Below are 22303 nucleotides of genomic sequence, written 5' to 3'. Positions count from 1 at the left end.
AATGGAATAGCAGTAATAAAATAGAATAATAAGCTTGTGGGACAAATTCTGGACCTTTTACAGTCTTTCGAACCACCCGAACCCTCCCTAGCTCTATGGGCAGGATCATTACATGTAAAATTATATCTTTCAGTTTGTTTTCATTGCAGTTCTTTAATAGCCACCTCCTTTAATTTTTGTTTTGGGCATGTGACGCGTTAAACAGACCAAGCCTATTTCACATGGCATTATCGCTCAATAACACAACATGCACATACATGTGCGCGCACTTGACACCTGTTAACTCTCGTTCCGCGGGCTTTTGATATGTGCCATTGTTGTGACTCTCGCACTACGTGGACTACCTCAAAACTGTGACGCCAGGTCGCCATGGAAACTGCTTTAAGCTCCAGGCTCTGAGAGAGCAGAAGGTGTGGGATATTTAAGAGTTTCAGAACCACGATCTGCCTGAACAGCGACCGCGCTCCCGCCGCACTCCCCAGCTGTGGAATTCAGCCTAATGAACCCTGAAGGTCTGACCCGATGACCAAATCACTGTCGGATTAACCCTGGAAAATCAGCATTGACGTCCTGCCACTCTTACGTTTCTGCGCATCGAGGGGTGAGTTGAAGAAGTCCATATTTGCGTGGACTTGAACTCATTTGACTTCTAACCCCGCCACATGACTAGATAAATAATTATCATCTACCAACATTGTTTCTTCTTCGTGGTTTGACCGCTGTCAAGTTTGAATTCACTTCAGCAAAAGCTGTTTTCATTGCCGAAGTTTTAAAAACCCTACGACGACGGACTGGCAACGTAACTGAGTTAATAGACGACAAAAGTGAGTAGCAAGCGAATACTTTTATGACATTTTAGTGATGACGACATTATATTTATTATCATGCCAAATGCACAAATGGTAACACGCACACGTATACGTAATAAAAACAATGCACTGGTCCTCAGAGCTGTAATTCATGCTTGGTTTAATGTTTATGAGGCAGACTATTCAATTCTGTCTGCGAATATCACGCGCGTTTATTTATTTACGTTTTGCTTTTAGAGCTATTACAACTTTATACACTGAATAGATAGAAATATTTTGTTTGTGAGCAGTTATTTCTGTACATGTAAGCAAAAAGAAATGTGCACGTTCAACTCAACGCAGATAATTAAGTTTATAACGCGCAGTACGCGTTTAAATGGACTATAGTCCATTACCAAGAGACTGTTTTTCCTAAAACCTGCTGGCGTGTGTCTGTGAATGGATGAGCAGAAGTACTTCGATGACTCACAGCGGTTTATTTGCGGGAGAGTGCGCGCATGAGGGGCGGGGGAGGACAACATCATCGTGCTGCAGCGTCACAGCCAGTGTCCACATTCATGTGTGTCTGTAGAGGAAATGGCACCAAAACACTGATAAAGATCTTAGCTGAAATAAATAATCATGGGGAAAGTTGGCGGGTTTTTTTACGTCTGGCTAAATATTAGTCTTGCTTTTGGAATTTAACTGTCGTGACGTGTCGGTAATTACGTCATAGACACATAGTCAGCGTCACCAAGCGACGCCCCCTCACCTACCCTGTCCTGCCCCCTCAGTCAGGACGAATTGCCAAGTATTATGGTGTAAAAGCACATTTTAGTTAAGAACAGTCTGTTCATGTTTTTTTCTGGTTAAGAATGATGTTCTTTATCCAAGGATGTAAACAATAACAAAGGAATTACAATAGCACTGCGCTTTCTAAAGCATTTCAAGTAGTGGGATTTTTATAACCCAGAATATGGGGAGATTTATTCATTTTTAAACAAACCCAATTGTATAACTTATATTTGGGCTGGGTGATTTTGCAAAAAAAAAAAAAAAAAAAAATCAATATCATGTTTCATGTCATTCGATATAAATAATTATTAAATATTTTTTTTACCAATACATTTAGGAATATTAGTTTTTTTTTTAATTTAACCACTTTAATTCACTAACATTACAACAAGGCAAATAGTTTTAACTGTCAAAAACAAAAATATTTAAACAAAATATTTGATCTCTTCATGATAAAATAAACATAAGTGTTAAAGAGACTCTTAAACTTGATAAATAAAATGTTACAAAGCGTGTGCAATGGTAAAGGTAGATCAACATGTGAATAATAATCGAATCTAAGCTTTCAAGTAAATGAATCAACCATCATTTTTCATATAAATACTGCAACATTACAAATTGTGAAGCTGGATGACTACATTACCACTATGCTAAAAAATCTTTCAGATTAGGTGTTAGTGGCTGGGATACACAAGAAAAGAAACCAAAAAGCCACTCTGGCGACATCCTTACATCTGTTTTTATTTACAATTTCCTCACTGCTGCTATAAGACACTCATTTTCATGTATGTTGTTATTCTGACCAGCACGAGTGCGTGGTTTCCTTTACCATTTACGCCCCATTCACATGGGGCGTCAGCTTCAACGCTTCCCATTCACTTTGAATGGGTGACGTCAGGCATTGCCGAACTGCATTGTGGATCCGTCGGCGCCGCTTCAGAGGCGTTGCTCACTGCAGAAGTTGGGACTTGCTTAACTTTTCAAGCAGCAACGGACGCGTCAGCCAATCATATCGCTGTATGCAAATACAACAGCTCAGACAGTGGCCTATTGCTGACTAATTTTATTGGCTGACGCTGCTATGATGATCGCGTCAGCCCCGACTTCAGACACGGCCTCTGTCAAACATTGACGCTGAAGCCCCGTGTGAATGGGGCGTTGCAATGCGCTTTGTGCTCACGATCCCCTGCCTTCTTTCTGAAACTAGGCGACCATCAATCGTTTTCTCAGAGGATGACAAACGGACAAACCATTGCTGCAGCTCTGATGCAAGTTTATGAAGAAAAAGCACTACAGTGTTTGGATGCGCTGTGTTTGTCTGAGCAAATAGTCTTCCATTATTACTGAATTGTGTATATTCCATACAAAGTGTGAAGCAAATTGGTTAGTTCTACTTACATGAATCGCGGTATTCTCTCGACATTCGGAAAAGTTCAGATGTTTTCAACCATATGCAAGCTGTGCGCACCACATGCTTCCATTGGAAATTGCAAACTTACTCCCTAGGCTTATTCGCATTGCTTTCCAGATGCACGCTCAGCAGCCACATTTTAATAAAACTATAGTGCTTCATAGCAAACTTTATTTTATTGTTAGAGACAATGGTGTTTGTTCAATAAATATCGATATCGGTACCACACAACACTAACTCATTTATTCATTCATTTAATTTTCGGCTTAGTCCCTTTATTAATCTGAGGTCGCCACAGCGGAATGAACCGTCAACTTATCCAGCACATGTTTTACGTAACGGATGCCTTTCCAGCAACAAACCATCTCTGGAAACACAGACACACTCAGGGCGCACCCACACTATGCTATCCGAACCGTGTCCAGGCCCGTTTCCAAATCAAAGTGTGAGTGCTCTAAATCGGGCTTAGGCATAGTTCAGTTGGCCGGCCCTGGCCTGGTTGGAAGAGGTGTGCCAGAGTACGGTTCACATGGGCCATTCACACACTCATACATTCCGGTCAATTTTAGCATACCCAATTCACCAAAAAATAACCAAAAAAACTCCTATTTCTCATCTCGTGCACACAGACTTGCTTGTACAACACTGGAATACATCACATCCGGTCGGCCGGTCTAATTGCAAGAGTTCAAACTTTTCAACGGATCCGCTGCTCAGTTTGCATCCGAATTTTCCGCATACGGAGATGATCGGAACTCCACGCAGCTCCCAGACTACTCTCCATTGGAAATTAAGGACTTCCAATCTGTTGCGTGTCGTTTGTCATGTACGGTGGAAAGGAGGCTTTACGGTTGTCTAAACCAGGGGTTCCCAAACTTTTCAGCCCGCGACCCCCAAAATAACAATGCCAGTGACTCGCGACCCCCAATATCCTCTGGGGTGGTTATGAATACAGAAACCTTGCATGCAATGACGCAGACACACCAATTAAATTTGTGTCAGTGCTTAAAATGTGCCAGAAAGTATAACCTGATGTTATAAAATAAAAATGCATCTGACGCTATTGCTGCCTTTAATATAATGTAATTACCCCAGGGGTCGCAATCCAATAGAACTAGTAAACATAAGCTACTATAGTCACTATATAGTATATAGTAACTATAAAGGACTATTTTTATTTTCAGTATAGTTATGGATAAAATATGTTAATTCTTATGGTTTAAAAAAATAAATAGATTTTTGGAAATCACCAGGCGACCCCCCTTCATTGCCCCGCGACCCCTCGGGGGGTCCCGACCCCCACTTTGAGAACCACTGGTCTAAACTAAAGAGCAAAATGTCATCACTAACTTGGATCTTTCTGAAAAACCTGTGGATTCTTTCTGATGGAATTATTACGACAGTTACACATAAACTAAAGTGCCAAAACGAGATCTTAAAATAAAGCAACAGTTGTTTACAAAGTAAAACATTTGGTTGCATGGCCGGATTGAGATATGGATGACATGAGTTGAATTAAAGACATATTTGTGGTTTTAAGGTTGAAAAGATGCATTTTAAATATTGATTTAGTGTTTTAACCATTAAAATAAGAATGTAAATGATATAAAATGCTAATAATCTGTATAAAATTTATCATAGAAACAAGAAATAATGTAAGAAATGTTACTGATAGCGGTTATTCATGCAACCGCATAAATAATCAGTCCAAAATATCATCTGTTTTGCATATTTAACCTTAAAAAATCGCTGAATGTTTCCAAAACCTGAACCCTTTTTAAAGATGCACTGACAGATGACATAAATTTGTGCTTTTAAAAACAAATTTTGTAAATAGCTTGTTTTGGTGAAAAAACCCTATGAGCATTTTTGTATTGATTTGTGCTGCATAGTCTTGGGATTGGGCATGAAATTTAGTTGAGCAGCATGAGAGTGTGAGACTGAGCCTGAAGGCATTTGTCTCACCGCAAATGCGTCAGTCGCCAACTCTGAAGTTACCTGAAGTGACTTATCCAGATGTGTACCTTTAGACACAGAGTACATCAATGCAGTAATAACTGTTGGGTAAAAACAGATCAAATGATATGGATTATGTAAACAGATTCCAAAAACGTAGTACTTGTTATCAGATTATATTCTGTCTTTAATACCTTTTAATGGATTGTATGAAGTACACCTGAAAGACTTTGATGGTGTTATTGCTATTTTAGTCTTCATTAATGTTCATTCATGTGATGCAGAAATTTGTCAGATTAGCACAGTTGCTTTGGTTCACTCGGAGAGTAGCAGCAGCGTGTTTTCTCACAGCTCAGTAAACACATTTGGGACTGAGTGAGATTAGTACACTTTAATGTGTGTAAAATCACAACTAACAGCACTTGCAATTTGTTTCCGTCTTTCACACATTTATGGTAAAATTGTTTTATTATTATTATATTATTCTGGATTATTATAATATATATATATATATATATATATATATATATATATATATATATATATATATATATATATATATATATATATATATATATATATATATTTTGGCATATTTTTGGCTGTCAGATCTGAAAGTCAACCAATAGCCATTGTCAAGCTTAGGTTTGCTGGTCATAATCCACCAATACAAATGTATAGATTCATTTGAACTTGACCTATGACAGCCTTCATTCATTTATTTACCTTTGGCTTAGTCTTTATTTCAGAGGTCGCCACAGTGGGATGAACCGCCAACTATTCCGGCATATGTTTAATGCAGCGGATGCCCTTCCAACAGTATTGGGAAACACCCATACACACTCACACTCAGCAATTTACTTTCTTCGATTCACCTATAGTGCATGTCTTTGGTCTGTGGGGGAAACAAGAGCACCCTGGAGAAAACTCATGCCAACACGGGGAGCACATGCAAACTCCACACAGAAATGCCAACTGGCTCAGCCATCACCCGAACCAGGGATCTTCTAGCTGTGAGCTGACAGTGCCAACCACTGAGGCATTGTGCCGCCCAACAGCCTTCATTATGAATCTAAATTAAAATGTTCATTCATTTATTCATTTTCTTTTTAGCTTATTCTCTTTATTAATCTGGGGTCGCCACAGCGGAATAAACCGCCAACTTACCCGGCATATGTTTTGAACAATGGATGCCCTTCCAGCTGCAACCCGCTGAAGTCCAGTGTGAATCAGGCATTAATCTTTGCATACACCCCAAACCCCCACCACTCTCTGTCATCTACACATAACTCTTTGCCAAATCAGCTTTAAAATTACCAACAGGGGAAGACAGAACTTAGACAGAATCATAATTTTGCAGTTGCAGCTGTGAATGAAACTGCACCAAAAAAAAAAAGGAAAACACAAAAGAAACAGAACTCCTGTAGGCTCAGAGGATAAAGAAAGAAAGATCTCCAGCAAGAACTCAGGTGTGATTTCTAGTGCAGCAGTGAAGGTAAAGACAAAGAGCACTCCTGTGGGAGCAGAGGTCAAGATTACTACTGCAGTAGTGTAAAGAAAATGAAAGGTTGAAAAGGAAAATAAAAAAGAGCCTCCAGAAGCGGAGAGGGAGAGATCACCCTTTTGTAGGTGACAGCGGTCAAGAAGCCAACAGAAAAAAGAAATGGAGAAATAGCTAGAGAGGTAGCAATGAAGTAAAAAGTAGATAAGAATGTAGAGGGCAAAGAGAAAAAGATTTTAACCAGAAGTAGTGTAAGAGGAAAAATGCTTTAATTGGAAAGAAGCATCCCACATAGCAAAATTTCTCTGGCCCAGCTCTGGCCCACACAATCAGGTTTTGCTTGGCCCACATGCCGCAGTGAATTACGGTACATGACTGAACCAAATCTGGCTTCCAGACAAGGGCCAAACACGGACCATATCTGGGCCAAGTCTCAGCCAAGTTAATAAATCATAACTGGGCCTGAACTGGGCCAGATAGGTTGGTGTGTCACGATTGCAATGAAATTGATAAACCCATGGAGTGATGCGCTTTAGGCACACTATGGGCATGCTTTTTCTCAAAGTGACCTGATTGGTAGAATTTTTTTTCTTTACTCAAAAATGATTTTAGTGTATTTTAAATGTGGGTCAAGACTGGCCAAACTCACATGGCCCACTTATCAAATTTTAAAATCTGGGCCAAATACTACATTTTTCATCTGGCCCAAATCTTGTGTGCCGCCTTAAAGACGGTGCCACCTCTGCCAAACCCGGGCCATGTTTGGCCCACATGCTGTATGCCAGTGCCGGATGAATGCCTGCTGTGCCAGCTTTATGCCAAATCTGGGCCAGAATTCTTTGCTTCTAGGGATGATAGCTTGTTACTAAAAATAGGGTCTGTTGGCTATAGCCTCTATTAACTCAATGAAAGAATATGGCTCACAGGATAGTTCTCAAGCTGCTGTTTAATGAGGAATTAATTATGATTGTTGACTTCTTTGTATTATTATTGTTATTTCAATTGTAGTTGTATAAAACAACCATATGATATGGGAGTGCTGGGCTATATTTAAAGTCAAGCTTCCCAAATAATAGTTTAAAGCCATGAGCGGGCCACCTTTTTGAAAGCATTTAATCAACTTCAGGTAAAATTTATCTGATTGTACCTGCTTAAGTAGTCTTAATTAGTTGGATCAGCTGTGTTTGATGGGGTTGGAGCAAAACTGTGCAGAGCTGCGGCCCTTTAGGAATCAAGTTTAAGCCCTCTGTGCTATTCATATGATACTTTTAAAGAATTCAAGTTTACAATGAAATATACAACCCAATCTCATTCTGAAAACGTAGACCCGCGGACGTTTCTGGAGACAGTGGAATATGTCCCGGCAGGTACGTACGGCCGCGTTTATTTTTTTCAAGCGAACGCTAAGGGTTGACCACGGCCATCGGTTTCGAGTACGGGGAACATCGGTTCCAGCAATCAGGTAAGACAAAAACAGAATCCCAAAAATTAAGTGAACGAGTTTTGTAACAGGGTGAGAACGCGGTGAAATCCGAAAACGCGGTAGAAAAAAAAAAACATCAGGGTTTTTCTTTTTTTGGACGGCTTTTTGTAACCTGTTGCTCAGGTTTGGGGAAGCGAGCGGGCGGGTGGGTCGATCGGTAAAATTGGTTGGGTTCAGGGAAGGAGGAGGGCGGGTCTGCCGATTGGCCGGTCGCGCAGTCAATCATCCGGTCAGTCAATCATCCAGTCAGTCGGACAGCGGCCTCTGGCGGGTTCACGCGAGAACAGTGCAGGCGCGAACCGCACAAAATTCGCAACAATTCGCAAAAACAACAACTGCAGCCGTACGTACCCGCCGGGACGTATTCCTTGGTCTCCAGAAACGTCCGCGGGACTACGTTTCCACAATGAGCCCGGGTTGGAAATATATGAAGTATTCAATCAACCTTTCTCACAGGTCAAGCTGCAACCCATTACTGGAAAACATCCATACACACTCATTCACACGTATACACAATGGAAAATTTTGTTTATTCAATTCACCTATATTGCATGTCTTTGGACTGTGTGGGAAACCGAAGTACCCAGAGGAAACCCACATCAACATGGGGGGAACATGCAAAATCCATACAGAAATGCCCACTGACCCAGCCGGGTCTCGAATCGGTTACCTTCATGCTGTGAGGCAACAGTGTTAACTACTGATCCACCGTGTCGCCCCCTGTGGCAAATCACTTTATTAAAATTAAAATGTTATAATAAATGTTACACATCTAACAATCAGTCTCTCTGTCTGTATTTCTTCCAGATCAAGTGAACGCAATAGAGATGGAAGATGACCGGCGGTTTCACAAACTGACGCAAGAACAGGTGGAGACATTAGACCAAGTTCTTACCGAGGTCATTCCCATTCATGGTAGGGGCAACTTCCCAACCCTTGAAATCAAGCCCAAAGACATTATCCATGTAGTCAGAAACAGACTGATTTTGAAGAAAATCAAGGTAAGAGATGTACGTCTCAATGGCTCTACAGCCAGCCATGTGCTGGTTAAAGAAAACGGCACCAGCTATAAAGACCTGGATATCATCTTTGGTGTTGAGCTTCCCAAGCCAGAGGACTTCCAGATTATCAAGGAGGTAGTTTTGAGCTGTCTTCTGGACTTTTTACCTAAAGGAGTCAACAAAGATAAAATCACAGCTCTCACCATGAAAGAGGCATATGTTCAAAAAATGGTGAAGGTTTTCACTGAGCATGACCGTTGGAGCCTTATCTCCCTCTCAAACAATAGTGGTAAGAATGTAGAGCTCAAGTTTGTCAACTCTCTACGACGACAGTTTGAATTCAGCGTGGACTCCTTTCAGATCATCCTGGACAGCATGCTGCAATCTTATTTGGATGCCGAAAGGAGAAAAGCTGCAGAAGGACAAGAAGACCATGACTCCACTTCTGCTCAAAGACAAGAGATTCAGTCGGACTTCATGGATGAAACATTCCTCAGCTCTTGTGACATAGGTCATCATCAGGAAAGTGATGTTGACATGTCTTGCAAAACAAATGAAACGCAGACCTTCAGTGACTTTGAGTGTTATTGTAAAATGAGTCCGAATGAGCAGTTTAAACATCCAGAGCAAGAACCAACCCTTGAAACAGACAAAGATGTTAAAACGGAGATAGTTGAAACTACAACAATGACTGTATCCATAGAGCAAGTGTCAGAGAACTCTGTTACAATGCATGTCGAAGAAGAAAAAGAACTTCATGAAAATTTGTCTTTACATACACAGACATTGGTAGAGGTAGATGCAAAGGAAACATGTTGTGACTCAGGTGGGGGAACTGAACAGGTTGGGATAAAAACCATGCCTGTTATAGAACCAAATACCCCAGTTAATACAAATTTTAGCGAGACAGATTCTACCAAAACAGAGTACATGTTAGACATAGAGCCAGTAAATTCCCAATCGTGGCTTGATGTGGTACATGCAGACTTTTCTTGTCTTTCAACAAAAGGGAAATTTGGTGAGCGATGCACATTCCAACCTGCTCCCATTAAATTTGTAAAGCAAGCATCACTAGAATCATATGCTGAGTATCCTCTACCACCCCCTGCAAAGAAAAACAGCCAAAACTCACAAATGGTTGTTCTCAAGCACTCCTCACCCAAACCACCTCGGAAAATGTCAAAAAAGACAACTCTTGTACCATGTTCACCAGAAAAATCTGTCTCAAATAATTTAGATGTTAACACTTGTCAGGTTTTGCATCCACCTAATGCTAACCAGAAAGATTCATTACCTATGCAGGTGAAATTGTCAGGTCTTACCACAAAAAGCTTTGAATTTTCCAGTGCCTCAGAAAAAGACTCCGATGAGTCTAAAAAACTAGCCACTTGTACTGGAGCTTTTACTGTTGCTGCTCCAGAGAATGGTGTGCATTCAGAAGACACTTTGCACACGAGTCTTTCACCAGAGAAAAGCTTTCAAAGTCGAGCACAAAGCTCAGAACCAGAAACTGGTGAAACTACTCATGTCACTATGTTAAACCCTACATCAAATCCTAGTAGTCTCCCCAAAGATCAAAACAGGATGAACCAGCCTTGTAGCGAAAGCATTCAGGCAACACAGTGTGAACCAACGGTACCTCTCATTAATGTAAATTCTAAACCTTTGCTTCAGACAAATGACAGTTATTGCTTCAACTCAGCCTCTCTCAAAACACAAGATAATGACTCATGTACCCAAGTCAAAGACCCCACGTCACCAGAACATCTTAGTCAACCCTTAGAATCCACCACTAAGGCATCTCAAATAGTAAAACTATTGTCTGCAGACCACACTATTGATTCACAAGTGGTACTGACCAATTTGTCGAGTTCAGAACATGTTATATCACCTCAAATTCACAACTATTCCATGCCCATAAAGCAGACTCAGGAACTTCTTGTGCCAAACCCACAGAGTAAAGAACCCCCAACATATGTGTTAGAACCGCATGTCTCTTTGCCAGAGGTTCAAAGCCTCACAGTATCACCACCACTTTTTTCAACATCACCAGAACCTTCCACAACAGAAACTTTAGAATCTCCTAGAATCCCAGAACCTCTTTTAGAACCACCTGAGGCCATTGACCCCTCTGAAGTAATATTTGACGTTTTGGAACCACCTGAAATACTTTCAGAGGTTTTGAAACCCTTTGCAGTTTCATTTTCAGTATTAGAAACATCTACATCCTCAGTAAGTGAGGCAGTGGTTTCCGAAATATCCGACACATCAGTTTTAGACACCATTGAGCCTATAACCCCTGCTAAAGAGCTACCTTTTGTTACAGTGTTGGCTGAGAGCATGTACGGTGACTTTGAGCAGGCTATGGACCACCTACGTTACAGGCTAATAGCAACACGTAACCCTGAAGAAATTAGGGGTGGAGGCCTGCTCAAGTACAGTAATCTGCTTGTCCGGGATTTCAAACCAGCCTGCGAAACTGAAATTAAGACACTCGAGCGCTATATGTGTTCACGTTTTTTTATTGACTTCCCTGACGTGAACGAGCAGCAGCGCAAGATTGAATCGTACCTGCGCAACCATTTTATTGGTGAGGAAAAAAGCAAATATGATTACTTGATGACCCTTCGGAGAGTGGTCAATGAGAGCACTGTGTGCTTGATGGGGCATGAGCGCCGACAGACTCTTAATATGATTACCATTCTAGCACTCAAAGTCCTAGGTGAGCAGAATATCATTCCTAATGCCAATAATGTTACCTGCTACTACCAACCTGCACCATACATGACAGACCACAACTTCAGTAACTATTACATATCAAATGGCCAGTCTCCACTTATATACCACCCTTACCCACTACACATACACATGCAGACTGGACTAGTTTAGGTCTTTAGGCGGGAAGAAAAGATGGGAATACGCACAGGGAAATCCTTAAATCTTGAAACGTAAAAAATACACCACAAATGATCTACCATTGAACATGTGTCCCAACACTTGACTGAAAGAACAGTTTGTGTTGGAAAACACCATGTGTCAGTTAGGAACTGATAATAGTTTTGACTGTCTGTGAGAATTGCACATACAATATTGGAGATATTGCACTAGCAAAATGAAGGTTAAAACATAAGTTGAGACTAAAAATAACTAGAAGGGAAAAACTTGGCCTGTTCTTCTCTTATTAGAGGTAGCTAAAATTCTTGTTGTAACAAAGAAACAAAGGCAAGTGCTTTTGATAGAAAAACTATTTTCGCTAATTTAAAGCTTTATTGGCATGATAAAAAAGTGCAAGAGAAATAAGCAGCATGCAGCCAATGCTTTATTATGTAGTAAAGTACTTTTGTTGTCTGAAACAATTAAACTAATTGTCTCGTTTTGCTCAAGGAAAGCTCACTAAGATCAGTGCTGCATTATTTCCCCCCATTATTTTTTTTAAATTAAGTATTTCATATCTTGTAATATTCCCAATTTAATCTCGAAGCAAAAAATAGTGGCTAATTTGTATTAATTTGTACGATCTCATTACGATTACAATTTGCCCATCCCCTAGTGAAGGGTGGGGTTAGGGGTGGTCTTTGGGGGGCACGATTTGTTTAAAAGTTGTACACTTTCATTCAAATGCAGTCATATGAATTTTAATGATTTAGCCACTTTTCTGACAATACCTAGAGTAGTTACATTTCCTTGTGAGTTCAAGCTGACATTTCATAGTACATCTGCTATTTTTTTATTTATAATAAAGGTGTATTATTAGATTTTGAATGACATAATCTAGGGGTGTCAGGATGTTTCCTTGGAACGTTACTGGAAATATCTAGTTATTATAAATATGTTGTCTAGATGTTTCAGGCATGTTTAATGCTGTGTTTAATGCTGTGTTCACACCAGTCGCGGATGAAATTTCAAGTGTTAGGTCAATGCAAAGTGGCGAATAGACATGCGGCACATTGAGCAAATGAGGCAATTCAAGCAAATGAAGTGGTGCGAGTTGAGCATTTTCTGCGTTTGACGTGCGTTTCGCACAAATTGCTTGAGTTGGAAAATCTAAACATCAGCAAACATTCGCACTCAGACATCCCAAGTTGGGAAAATTCATTTTGGGGGGAGACAGAGACGATTTGTGGGAAATTTCGGGGGAGTGTGCGGGACGTAGCTGAAGAGCGGAGGGGGGTGGGGTGGAGTGAGGTTGGGTGGGGTGGAGTGAGGTTAGGTGGTGGTGGGGGGTAGACGGCATATCTGGAGAGCAGGGTGGAGTTGTGCGCGATGTATGCATAAAGCTGGGGGGGATGTGGTGGACAGGGGTGTGCAACGTATTTGACAGGTGGGAGACGCAAGATTTATGGGAGATTATCGTTCGTTTGCGAGTATCTGGGAATCTCTATGCATTTGTGAGACTACCAGAACTTCGGCGAGAGTTGGGATGTCTGCGCTGTTAACCAATCTGGAGCTTGCTCTTGTATGTGTGTGATTATAACGTTGTGCCTGTTCTCCGAGTGGAAGTCCTCTTGCCGACATCGGACAAAATTTCATCAAACTAGGCTCGGATTGGTCTAAAGAACCACTGAAAGCCTCCATCATTCAGGTATAGTTTCTGAAGGAGTTGATGAACTCACAGAGCTGGGAGCATCTCTGTAAGGATCTAGTGGACTCAGACACGGCGCCGATCAAACATACGCTGTTTTTCAGCCTTCCTAAAGCACATAAACACAGCTATTTTCTCAATAAAATTCATGTTAGCCATTTAGTAATGAAGCTAGATTCACCAGGCAGTTAGAAGCCCTGCCCATAACACGAATCTGCGTCTATTGTGAAGGGAATTTGATGCGTTAATTAAGCGAGTAAACTCAAAATGTTCACACGACTATTTACGTCTGAGTAGCTCGATTTACTCGCATGTTCTGCATCTGGTGTGAACACAGCATAAGACTAGAGCTAATCTAAGCTAGAAGATGTTTCTCCAGGAGAACATTGGAAACCCCTGATGTACTCAGCATTTCACCAAAATCATACTTAATCAAAGTATTAAAAAAAACTTCATTCATCTTTATTACTCTTAGTCTAAATGAGAGTTTTCGGTTTTTCAGCCCAGTGTTTGCCTTCTGGGAAAAAGAAAAACAATTGTGAGAGTTTCTGATGTCTACCACACTTGAACATGTTCAAAAGAAAACCAACCAACCAACAAACCACTAAAAGAGACAAATAAGAGAAGTGTTTGCCGGTGTCTTGTGTATCTATGGCGCACAATGTTGATTTTACATGGAGAATAACAAGAAGTCTTCTCGAGTTTTCTTTCCTATGTATTATAAATATTGCCTCAATGCATCCACGAGGACATTCAATATCATTAGTTCATATTTCTTTCTATTCAACAGAACCATCAGTGGTGCTGAAACTAAAATACATTTTCACTCTTTTTTTACATCTTTGTGACAAAATGCATATATTTTTCCAAGAATTTATGTGTAGTATTGTATTTCTGAATATATGAAAGATTGCACCAGCCAAACATGCAGTAAACACAAATATACAGGTAAACATAAGTGGAAACTATAAAGTCAGGACCAAAAGTATAGAAGTATATATATGGAACATTGATATGACACATAAATTACCATCTTTAAAGTGACTAATATAACAAAATTATAGTGGCATGCATAAGTAGATGTATGATGTTGATGCCACTGAAGTTGTATGACAACATTTTACTAGAGGTTAACTTTAAACATAGAAAAAAAAAACAGTTTTAGCAAACCTTTGGCCTTGACCTTATATACAAAATGCAAACATTAAAGAGATCACTGGCATAGCTATTCAAACTTGTGGAGTTCCTTTTTTTCCTGTGCAGACCTAACGTTTTGTAAAGTATTGACTTGATTGTATGATGATTTATAGTTAAACGTTCTGTTTTACCTTTATGTAGTTGTCTACCAATGAAATGCAGACTAGATCTGTATAAACACTGTGGTTAGAAATACGTTTAGACTGACATTGTTTACCAAGATGATGTATACCTATCATGAAATCCTTAAAACCGTTTATATGACCAAAATTATTTTTGCAGGAAAACATCAGTGCCTAAATGAGCAGGAGAAAGCTGTAAAGAAGGTGACAGAAAGGACAAGCTCCTGTAAATGCAGCAGTCACTTTTTCGTTTTCTCATTTTCTCCTGTTCTCATGCTATTTGTGTTGATGTCTGATGTAGTTTTTGGCTGTGGCTGGTTTTGTTTCGTTAATAAAAAGAATAGAACAAGAGAACTGATCCACTTCATCACAAATGTGTCTTTCATGGTTATATTCAAAAGTTATTGTAAGAAAATATGTGGAGAACTTTACTTTGGGTTAGTGCAATTTTTTTAAATGTTCCTGTATCAAAGTCTTTGTTGATCTAGAACAACTTACCAATTAGCCAATCAGATTTAAGAGATAAGCTCCCAGTTTATGTTCAGTTTAGGCAAACACTATAAAGCCCAAAAAGTTAAGGTAACTCAAACCTTTTCAGGTAACCGATCGCAACAAACCAAGTTAAAAAAACGAAAACTAATGAGTACTGTGAACTTACTTCATTTCAAGAGTTTACACTTAGATAATGCTTGACTATTTTAGCAGGTTTGGCATGCTGTCCCAGGAGAGAACCCTGAGCTCGGAGATAGATGAGCCCAAGGCTCCCGCCTGGTCAATAAGCATTAGATGGGATACGAGATCAGGTAGTTCTCAATAACTTCCCAAGAGTAGACCGCTAACTGCACCAGTTTGTAAATAGTAGGTGCTTGTGACTTTAACTTTTGTTGAATGTTTTTTGAGTGTGGGAGGAAACTGGAGTACCCGGAGAAAACCAACGCAAACACAGAGAGAACATGCAAACTCCACACAGAGAGCGTCTGCTCAGCTAGTGTTTGAACCAATGACCCCCTTGCTGGGGCATCAGTGATAGCAGCTGAGCCACCATGTCACCCGAACTTAGAATAGAGGAGCAGGGAGAAGGGATGGATCGGAGGGTTTCCAAAACGAAGATGAGGAATGAAGTTTAGGCTGGATATTAATATTAAATTTAGAATGATCTGATTGGTTAGTTAGTGATACGGATCAGCTGTAGTCAATCCTATCACGTGCTCCTCTTGAAATTAGTTTGTGAAACTTCACTTGAGTACACAAAGCAATTTGAGCACAGTAAAACCCAATAAATGAAGAGAACTCAATCCAACTGAGTACTGTAAAAATTAAGTTAAGGCAACTCAAACCGTTTGAGGAAACCGATTGCTACAATCCATTTGAGTTAAAAAACTAATCTATATGAGTACTGTGAACTTACTCCTTTTATGTTGAAGTAATGTGGTATTTAATTAATCCATTACATTCAACACTGACTTAAAAACTCTTTTCAAATGAGTAGAATTAACTTTTAATAAATTTTAAGTTAACTACACTCATTTCATTTGATAAAGTTGGCTGTTGGGTTTTACAGTGTGCAGATAACCTAATCAAGCCTAATTTTCTCTGTCTTGAGTCTATGGAGGACCTCTGGAACATGATGTATCGCTATACTCCGGGAGTAAATCGGAACGTCATCAATGAAGAAACTCCCAGAGTACATCAATCGTGAAGTGTTGGAATTCAGAAGGTGTGTTTACCAACCCAAAAATCATCCCACAGTACTCAAAATGTCCAGTAATGATGACAAAGGGGGTGGTCTTTCTCCATTCATCACTCACACATATCCATATGAGCTTATAAGTGCTGCAGAGGTCCAACCTAGAAATTATGTTTGCAGCCCAAAGCTGTTCCAGAGCAGAGCTCATAGAAAGAGAATTATGAAATTTGATGATGATTTTGTTCAGGCCTTGATAATCAGTGCAAGACATTGATCATTCTTCTTCGCTTCAAAGAAAAAATTCAAAGCAGTGTGGGAGGTGGATGGTGGATGGGCTAAAAAGTGAGCTTGACTAGACATTTATAAAATAGGAAGACTTCTTTCAACTCATTTGTAGATCTGGTAAATCAATTGGCAGTGTTGGGTGAGTTACTTTAAAAAAGTAATAGATTACAAACTACTGATTACTACTGGGAAACTGTAATCTGATTAAATGACTAATTACTTCATGTAAAAAGAAATCAGATTACTAATTAACTTACTTTGAAGTTACTTTTGAAACATATAAAATATACCTATAAAAATACAAATTTATTATAATTAATTTACCAAAATGTTTATATTCCAAAGTTTGAAGCTCATCGGTTAGTTCTTGTCATGTGACTCGCGGTTTTCAACTAGGGGTGCCTGGGAAATGTGAGCACACGCAATATGCGCTCACAATATGCGGGCGGACAAAAGACCTGATATGTGAACGGCCCCATAAGCAGCTACGCTTCTCTTCACATTCAGAAGGCACCTTCACTCCTGATCCTGCAAAAAAATTCAATATAGCCTGTTTAGGTTGAGTTTGGCCACCGTGTTTTGCGGCGCCGGTGTCCTGCTTGGTGACAAGTATTGTCATTGAATGCTTTCTGCTATAGTGATTGAACAAGTTACTGGTCGAATTTAAAGAAGTCGAAAGTTCTAGAGACTCTAGTTCTGGAGACTAGACATAGACTGAATTTCACAGCAATATTTTTGTTTTTTGCTCAATGAAATTAAAGTAATGTCTGTATTTCCAATTGAAGAAGCATCCCCTCTCGACAGTAAGCATTTCAGCTCGCAATTTAAAACACGTTTATCAACTGACATTGCAGCAGAAAATGTGATTTAAAAGAAGTATTTTTTTTCTTCTAAAAACTATATTTGTAACTTAAGTACAGTTACTAATGTCAATGTAATTTTGTTAATCAAATTGTACAAATTTAAAATGTAATTCATTACATTACTGCAGTCCTCAGAAATGTTTCACAGTAACGTGTTACCGTATTCTAATTACAGTACATGCAATATCTGGCTACCAATGAGCCACTTCAATTCCAGTAAATATGGGAGTGGACTAGGCATGGGATGATAACCGTTTTCAAGGTATATAAAGTCAAAGTTTTAAAACCGCATTTTTTTGTCATACCCTTCCTATAGTATGTGTAAGATTTTTTTTAATTAAATTGTTGTCTAAGGACAACAATAATCTGACGTACAATAAAGACGTTGATATTTGGTTGAGTTAAGGTTGCGTTGGAACTAACCAAAATCCAACGTCGAGCCAACATGTTAAACTAACGTCACATTGACGTCAAATACTTACACATATTCTTCAGGTACGGCAACCAAAATTTAACGTCTGATAGAGGTCATAGTGGTAACGTCAACACAACATCAAGCTGTAACATCTTTAGGCATTGATATTTGGTTGATTTTTATTTGTGTTAGTAAGTGACCAAAATTCAACGTCGAGCCATCTTAAACCAATATCATATTAACGTCACATACTGACATTTATTTGCCAGATATGTCAACTAATCTCTAACGTCTGATAGAGGTCACAGTAGTGACGTCCACACAATGTCAATCTGTAACATCATAAGACGTTGATATTTGGTTGATTTTAGGCTGTGTTTGTAAATGACCAAAATCCGACGTTGAGCTATCTTAAACCAACATCATATTGACGTCAAAGACTGACATATACTGACAGTCAGAATCCTAAACTGGCCCATGCCTAGAGTGGACTTATTTGCAGATTCCACTTGCCTATTCTCAGTCATGAGTCATGTCTAGTAACCTACTAAAAGGGAACCTGATAATGTACACAAGTTCTTTAGGACCCCTGTCCTACAAATAGCCTCTTGTTAATCTCTTTAGCTTATAAAGAAATCCACTCATAGATTTGACACATTTCTGAATCCAACATAACTAAAAGTGTGTGCCTCTTCAGAACCTGCACTTTTCCATGTCAAAGACAGTTTTCATAAATCTGACGGCTGGTGTAGATTTAAGCATTTTCTGTTCATATTCACAGTCCCCAGAATTAGTTGAACGTCGATTTCTGAAATGTTTTTGGTTCGCTTTTCGGGGCTCACAAAAATTCTGATTGCAGCTACTTAATACTGATTCAAAAGAAATATACTACAAGAGCTTCAGGTGATATAACCCTTGAGGAAATTATCTGCTCAAATCACTAGAGTCATGTGGTTGGAACTTGTCGCTTTATATTACAAACAACCCATGAGTACAAGGGGAAATACATTATGGATACGAATACATAAAGTTTGTATGTTTATTATTTGATTGTCACATAAACTCAATGTCTATTTTAATAGGTCAATCAAGAGGTTCACAACATTTATCCTTATTTTACATTCAAAACAATAGGATAATTTAATATATCTGCCTCTGATTTGAAAACAAAATGTAATAGATAATCAAACACAGATATCAACTGTATATTAACTAACAGACGGACACTGTGAAATTGGGAATTCACATGGATTCAAATTCATCAATGCGCTGTTTGGTGTTTCCTTGTCGGATTTGCCGCAAGGTTTTGTATTTGTCCCTCCCTAACCTCACATTCTCAGCATGGATCAGATCGTTTGCAGTCTTCTTGCTGTCATCACGGGCATCTGCTAGCTCTGAGCTCAAAGCCTGTAAAGACATTAAGGAACAAATCAGTATTTCAGAATTTTTATTTGATTGGCCCATTTGATGAGCAATAAGTGGCCCTGCACAATGGAAATATAGTGGTCCATCGTTATTCGCTGGAGTTACTTTCTAAAAATAGCCCGCAATAGGCAAAATCTGTGACATAGCTTTATTGTTTACAATTATTATAAATGTTTTAAGGCTGTAAAACCCCCTACTACACACTTTATACATTTTTTCTCAAACAGGCATTAACATTTTCACTCTTTTCTCTTTTGTTTAAAACTGTCAAAGTTCACACCTTCGTAAAAAAATAAGTCCAGGATTAAAGAATCTTCTTTAGTTTATTTCGTAATGGCGCCCTACAGCTGCGTAACTTTTACCTTCCTTTAGCATGCCCAGAAGTTCAACTTTTTGTGCGATAGTTAGCATCTCCTCTGCCTTTTGAGTGCTACCACAGGTGCTTTGATGGTGCACAATGTTTTGTTGACATTGTGGGGAGAAAACTTGCAAACATACAGTACAGCACTTCAGAGTCACACTGCTTGCGATCAAAAATTTATGTAAATTTGACAAGCTGAATGCATGCTGTACTGTACAGGAGACACGACATGGGGGAGATTGATTGACAATGCTCTACAGCCGGTCAGGATGCAGAACACAATGCAAAAAGCATGTCAAATTGCATGAAGAAAATCTGCGAAACTGTGAGGCCTCATATTAGCGAGGAGCCACTGTAAATCTTCATTTCATTCATTTTTCTTCGGCTTAGAATCGCCAACTTATCCAGCATTTTTTCACGCAGTCAATCCTATAATTATAAAAATTACAATTGAAATAGAACAAGTAAACAAATACATAGAGCCAATTCATGGCATGATTTGGCATCGCTTTCAGCCATGCATAGGTTGGAGGACTTTTCTTATTATTTTTTTTTTTAAAGCTGAACCCTTAATAATGTGCATAATAAAAAACACAAATTTGTTTTGTGCTTATGAACACAATTCCCAATCAGAGGCTTTTAGTTTAGACATCACTGATAATCCTGGAATGTTGAGTGCTTGCACTTATTGACTTGTGCTGCATTCCTGTCCAATTTATTAATGTCCTTTACTTGCTAACTTTCCTCCATCTTCTTGAATCGTATCAAATACACAGTATAGACTATAGAATACACAAGATGTGTAACTTGTATAGTTTTGAATGGGGAAAATTGTAATTGTCAATATGGCCAATGAATCTCCGACTTCTAGTACAGGAGCCAATTATCGATCGAAATAGACAGAAGATTCTCCTGGGCAGAAGCTCGCACAAGACGTGTTCTTTTTACGACAGTTTATGTGGTGAACAAACACTGTAATCTCAGCAAATACTTTCTTCACAGACAAGGCTTAATTTGTCCAGAACAAGCTGGATCCGACATCTCTGAAAGCTGATCCTGCACCTGATCTTCACCTAGTCCGCTCTTCACTTTCTTCCGCGGCTCCCCAACTCTCTTTACTTTCGTCCATGAAACCGCCCTCCACTTTTTTATTTGTCTGTTATAAAACTGGAATGAACTGAGCTTCTCCCCAGGAGAATCATCAGTCTATCGCGATCGATGATTGGCTCTTGTACTAGTAAGCAGGGATTCATTCGCCATATTGGCTGCCACACTTTTCCTCATTCAAAACTATACAAGTGACACATCTTGTGTATTTTAAAGTCTTTGATTCAAGAGGATGGAGTTAACAAGTAAAGAGAAAGGGTGTCTGCTGTGGTGCTGCGTAAAACAAATGCTGGATAAATCCGCGATTCATGTAGCTGTGGCGACCCCTGATAAACAAGAGACATTCCAGGCCAGTTTATTGATGTCATTTACTCACTAAATTTCCTCCATCTTCTTGAATTGGATCAAATATATAGAACAGGGATGGCCAACTCTGTTCCTGGAGAGCCACCTTCCTGTAGATTTCAGCTGCAACCCATATCAAACACACCTGCCTGTAATTATCATGTGGTGTTCAAGTCCTAATTAATTGGTTCAGGTGTGTTTGTTATGGGTAGCAACTGAAATCTGCAGGTAGGTGGCTCTCCAGTAACAGGGTTGGCCACCCCTGAAATAGACTATAGAATACACCAGACACGTCACTCGTATAGTTTTGAATGGGGACAATTGTAACAATCAATATGGCGAATGAATTCCCACCTTCTAGTACAGGACCCAATCAGTGATCACGATAGACTGATGACTCATCCGTGATATGAGCCCCTCCCCCACCCCTCGAAGGAACTCAAACGCCCACATACTTGTAAACAGAGTTGCTGTTACTTCTGGAGAACATTTGCCATCAAGTTGTGAACTACTTCAGAAGTCAAAGCATTGACAAAGCATTATCAAGGGGATGGTAATCTGTAGAATGGCCATAAAAGAGGTTGGTGTCGTGATCTTGTTTTTTTTTTTCCAGTGCGCATGTGCATTAGCTCGGGCAACCTGAAAAAAAAAGCTGATTTTGTTTGATTTAAATGAAGCGTATAAGACAGTTGTTGTTTAATTTTATTGGTGATTTCAAATATGTAATGTAGTCATGAGCTTGGCTAACAGTTTTGAAGAATTTAATGTTTCTCTATTCAGACAGAATGCATACTGCCAGAGAACAGTTTTAAGGGTGGCCGGCGAGTAAAATGACTTGCCTTAAAGGGTCACGAAACACCAAAACACATTTTTTGAGCTGTTGACAGTCGTATATGTGTCCCACACTGCTAAAAACACTATTAGGACACCTATATTTCACTAAAAAGTGTAAATTGGTTGTTTTTGCATTATTTCAAGC

General features: G+C 39.4%; 2 protein-coding genes across 5 annotated transcripts in view; one reads left to right on the top strand and one right to left on the bottom strand.

Moving 5' to 3' along the window:
• The first annotated feature begins 449 nt into the window (after positions 1 to 449).
• Positions 450 to 15210, top strand: tent5d (terminal nucleotidyltransferase 5D). 2 transcript variants are annotated; one of them, XM_087281051.1, is made up of 3 exons: positions 450 to 601; positions 8742 to 10532; positions 13855 to 15210. In XM_087281051.1, exons 2-3 carry the CDS (start codon positions 8762 to 8764, stop codon positions 13857 to 13859), a joined length of 1776 nt encoding a protein of 591 aa, XP_087137177.1. In that variant the 5' UTR covers positions 450 to 601; positions 8742 to 8761; the 3' UTR covers positions 13860 to 15210. The 2 variants fall into 2 exon arrangements, with proteins under 2 accessions (XP_087137177.1, XP_087137176.1); XM_087281050.1 differs by lacking the exon at positions 13855 to 15210 and having other exon boundaries at positions 8742 to 11970.
• Positions 15211 to 19037: 3827 nt separating this feature from the next.
• The window catches only part of msnb (moesin b), a 49025-nt gene continuing 45759 nt past the window's right edge, over positions 19038 to 22303 (bottom strand). For 2 of the 3 annotated variants that reach the window (XM_087280501.1, XM_087280502.1), the window contains exon 13: positions 19038 to 19493. In XM_087280501.1, the coding sequence (XP_087136627.1) occupies positions 19329 to 19493 (165 nt within the window). In that variant the 3' untranslated portion in view covers positions 19038 to 19328. The remainder of the gene's footprint in view (positions 19494 to 22303) is intronic. The other variant, NM_001256251.1, reaches the window with a different exon arrangement.

Source organism: Danio rerio, chromosome 14, assembly GCF_052040795.2.
Source record: "Danio rerio strain M-AB ecotype USA chromosome 14, GRCz13ab, whole genome shotgun sequence".
Lineage (NCBI taxonomy): Eukaryota > Metazoa > Chordata > Actinopteri > Cypriniformes > Danionidae > Danio > Danio rerio.
Note: the sequence above shows the minus strand (reverse complement) of the source record. Positions and strands in the feature narration are given on the sequence as shown.

Excerpts from the sequence above, each read along its gene's own strand:
- tent5d (XM_087281050.1), top strand. The coding sequence starts at position 8,762 with ATGGAAGATGACCGGCGGTTTCACAAACTGACGCAAGAACAGGTGGAG.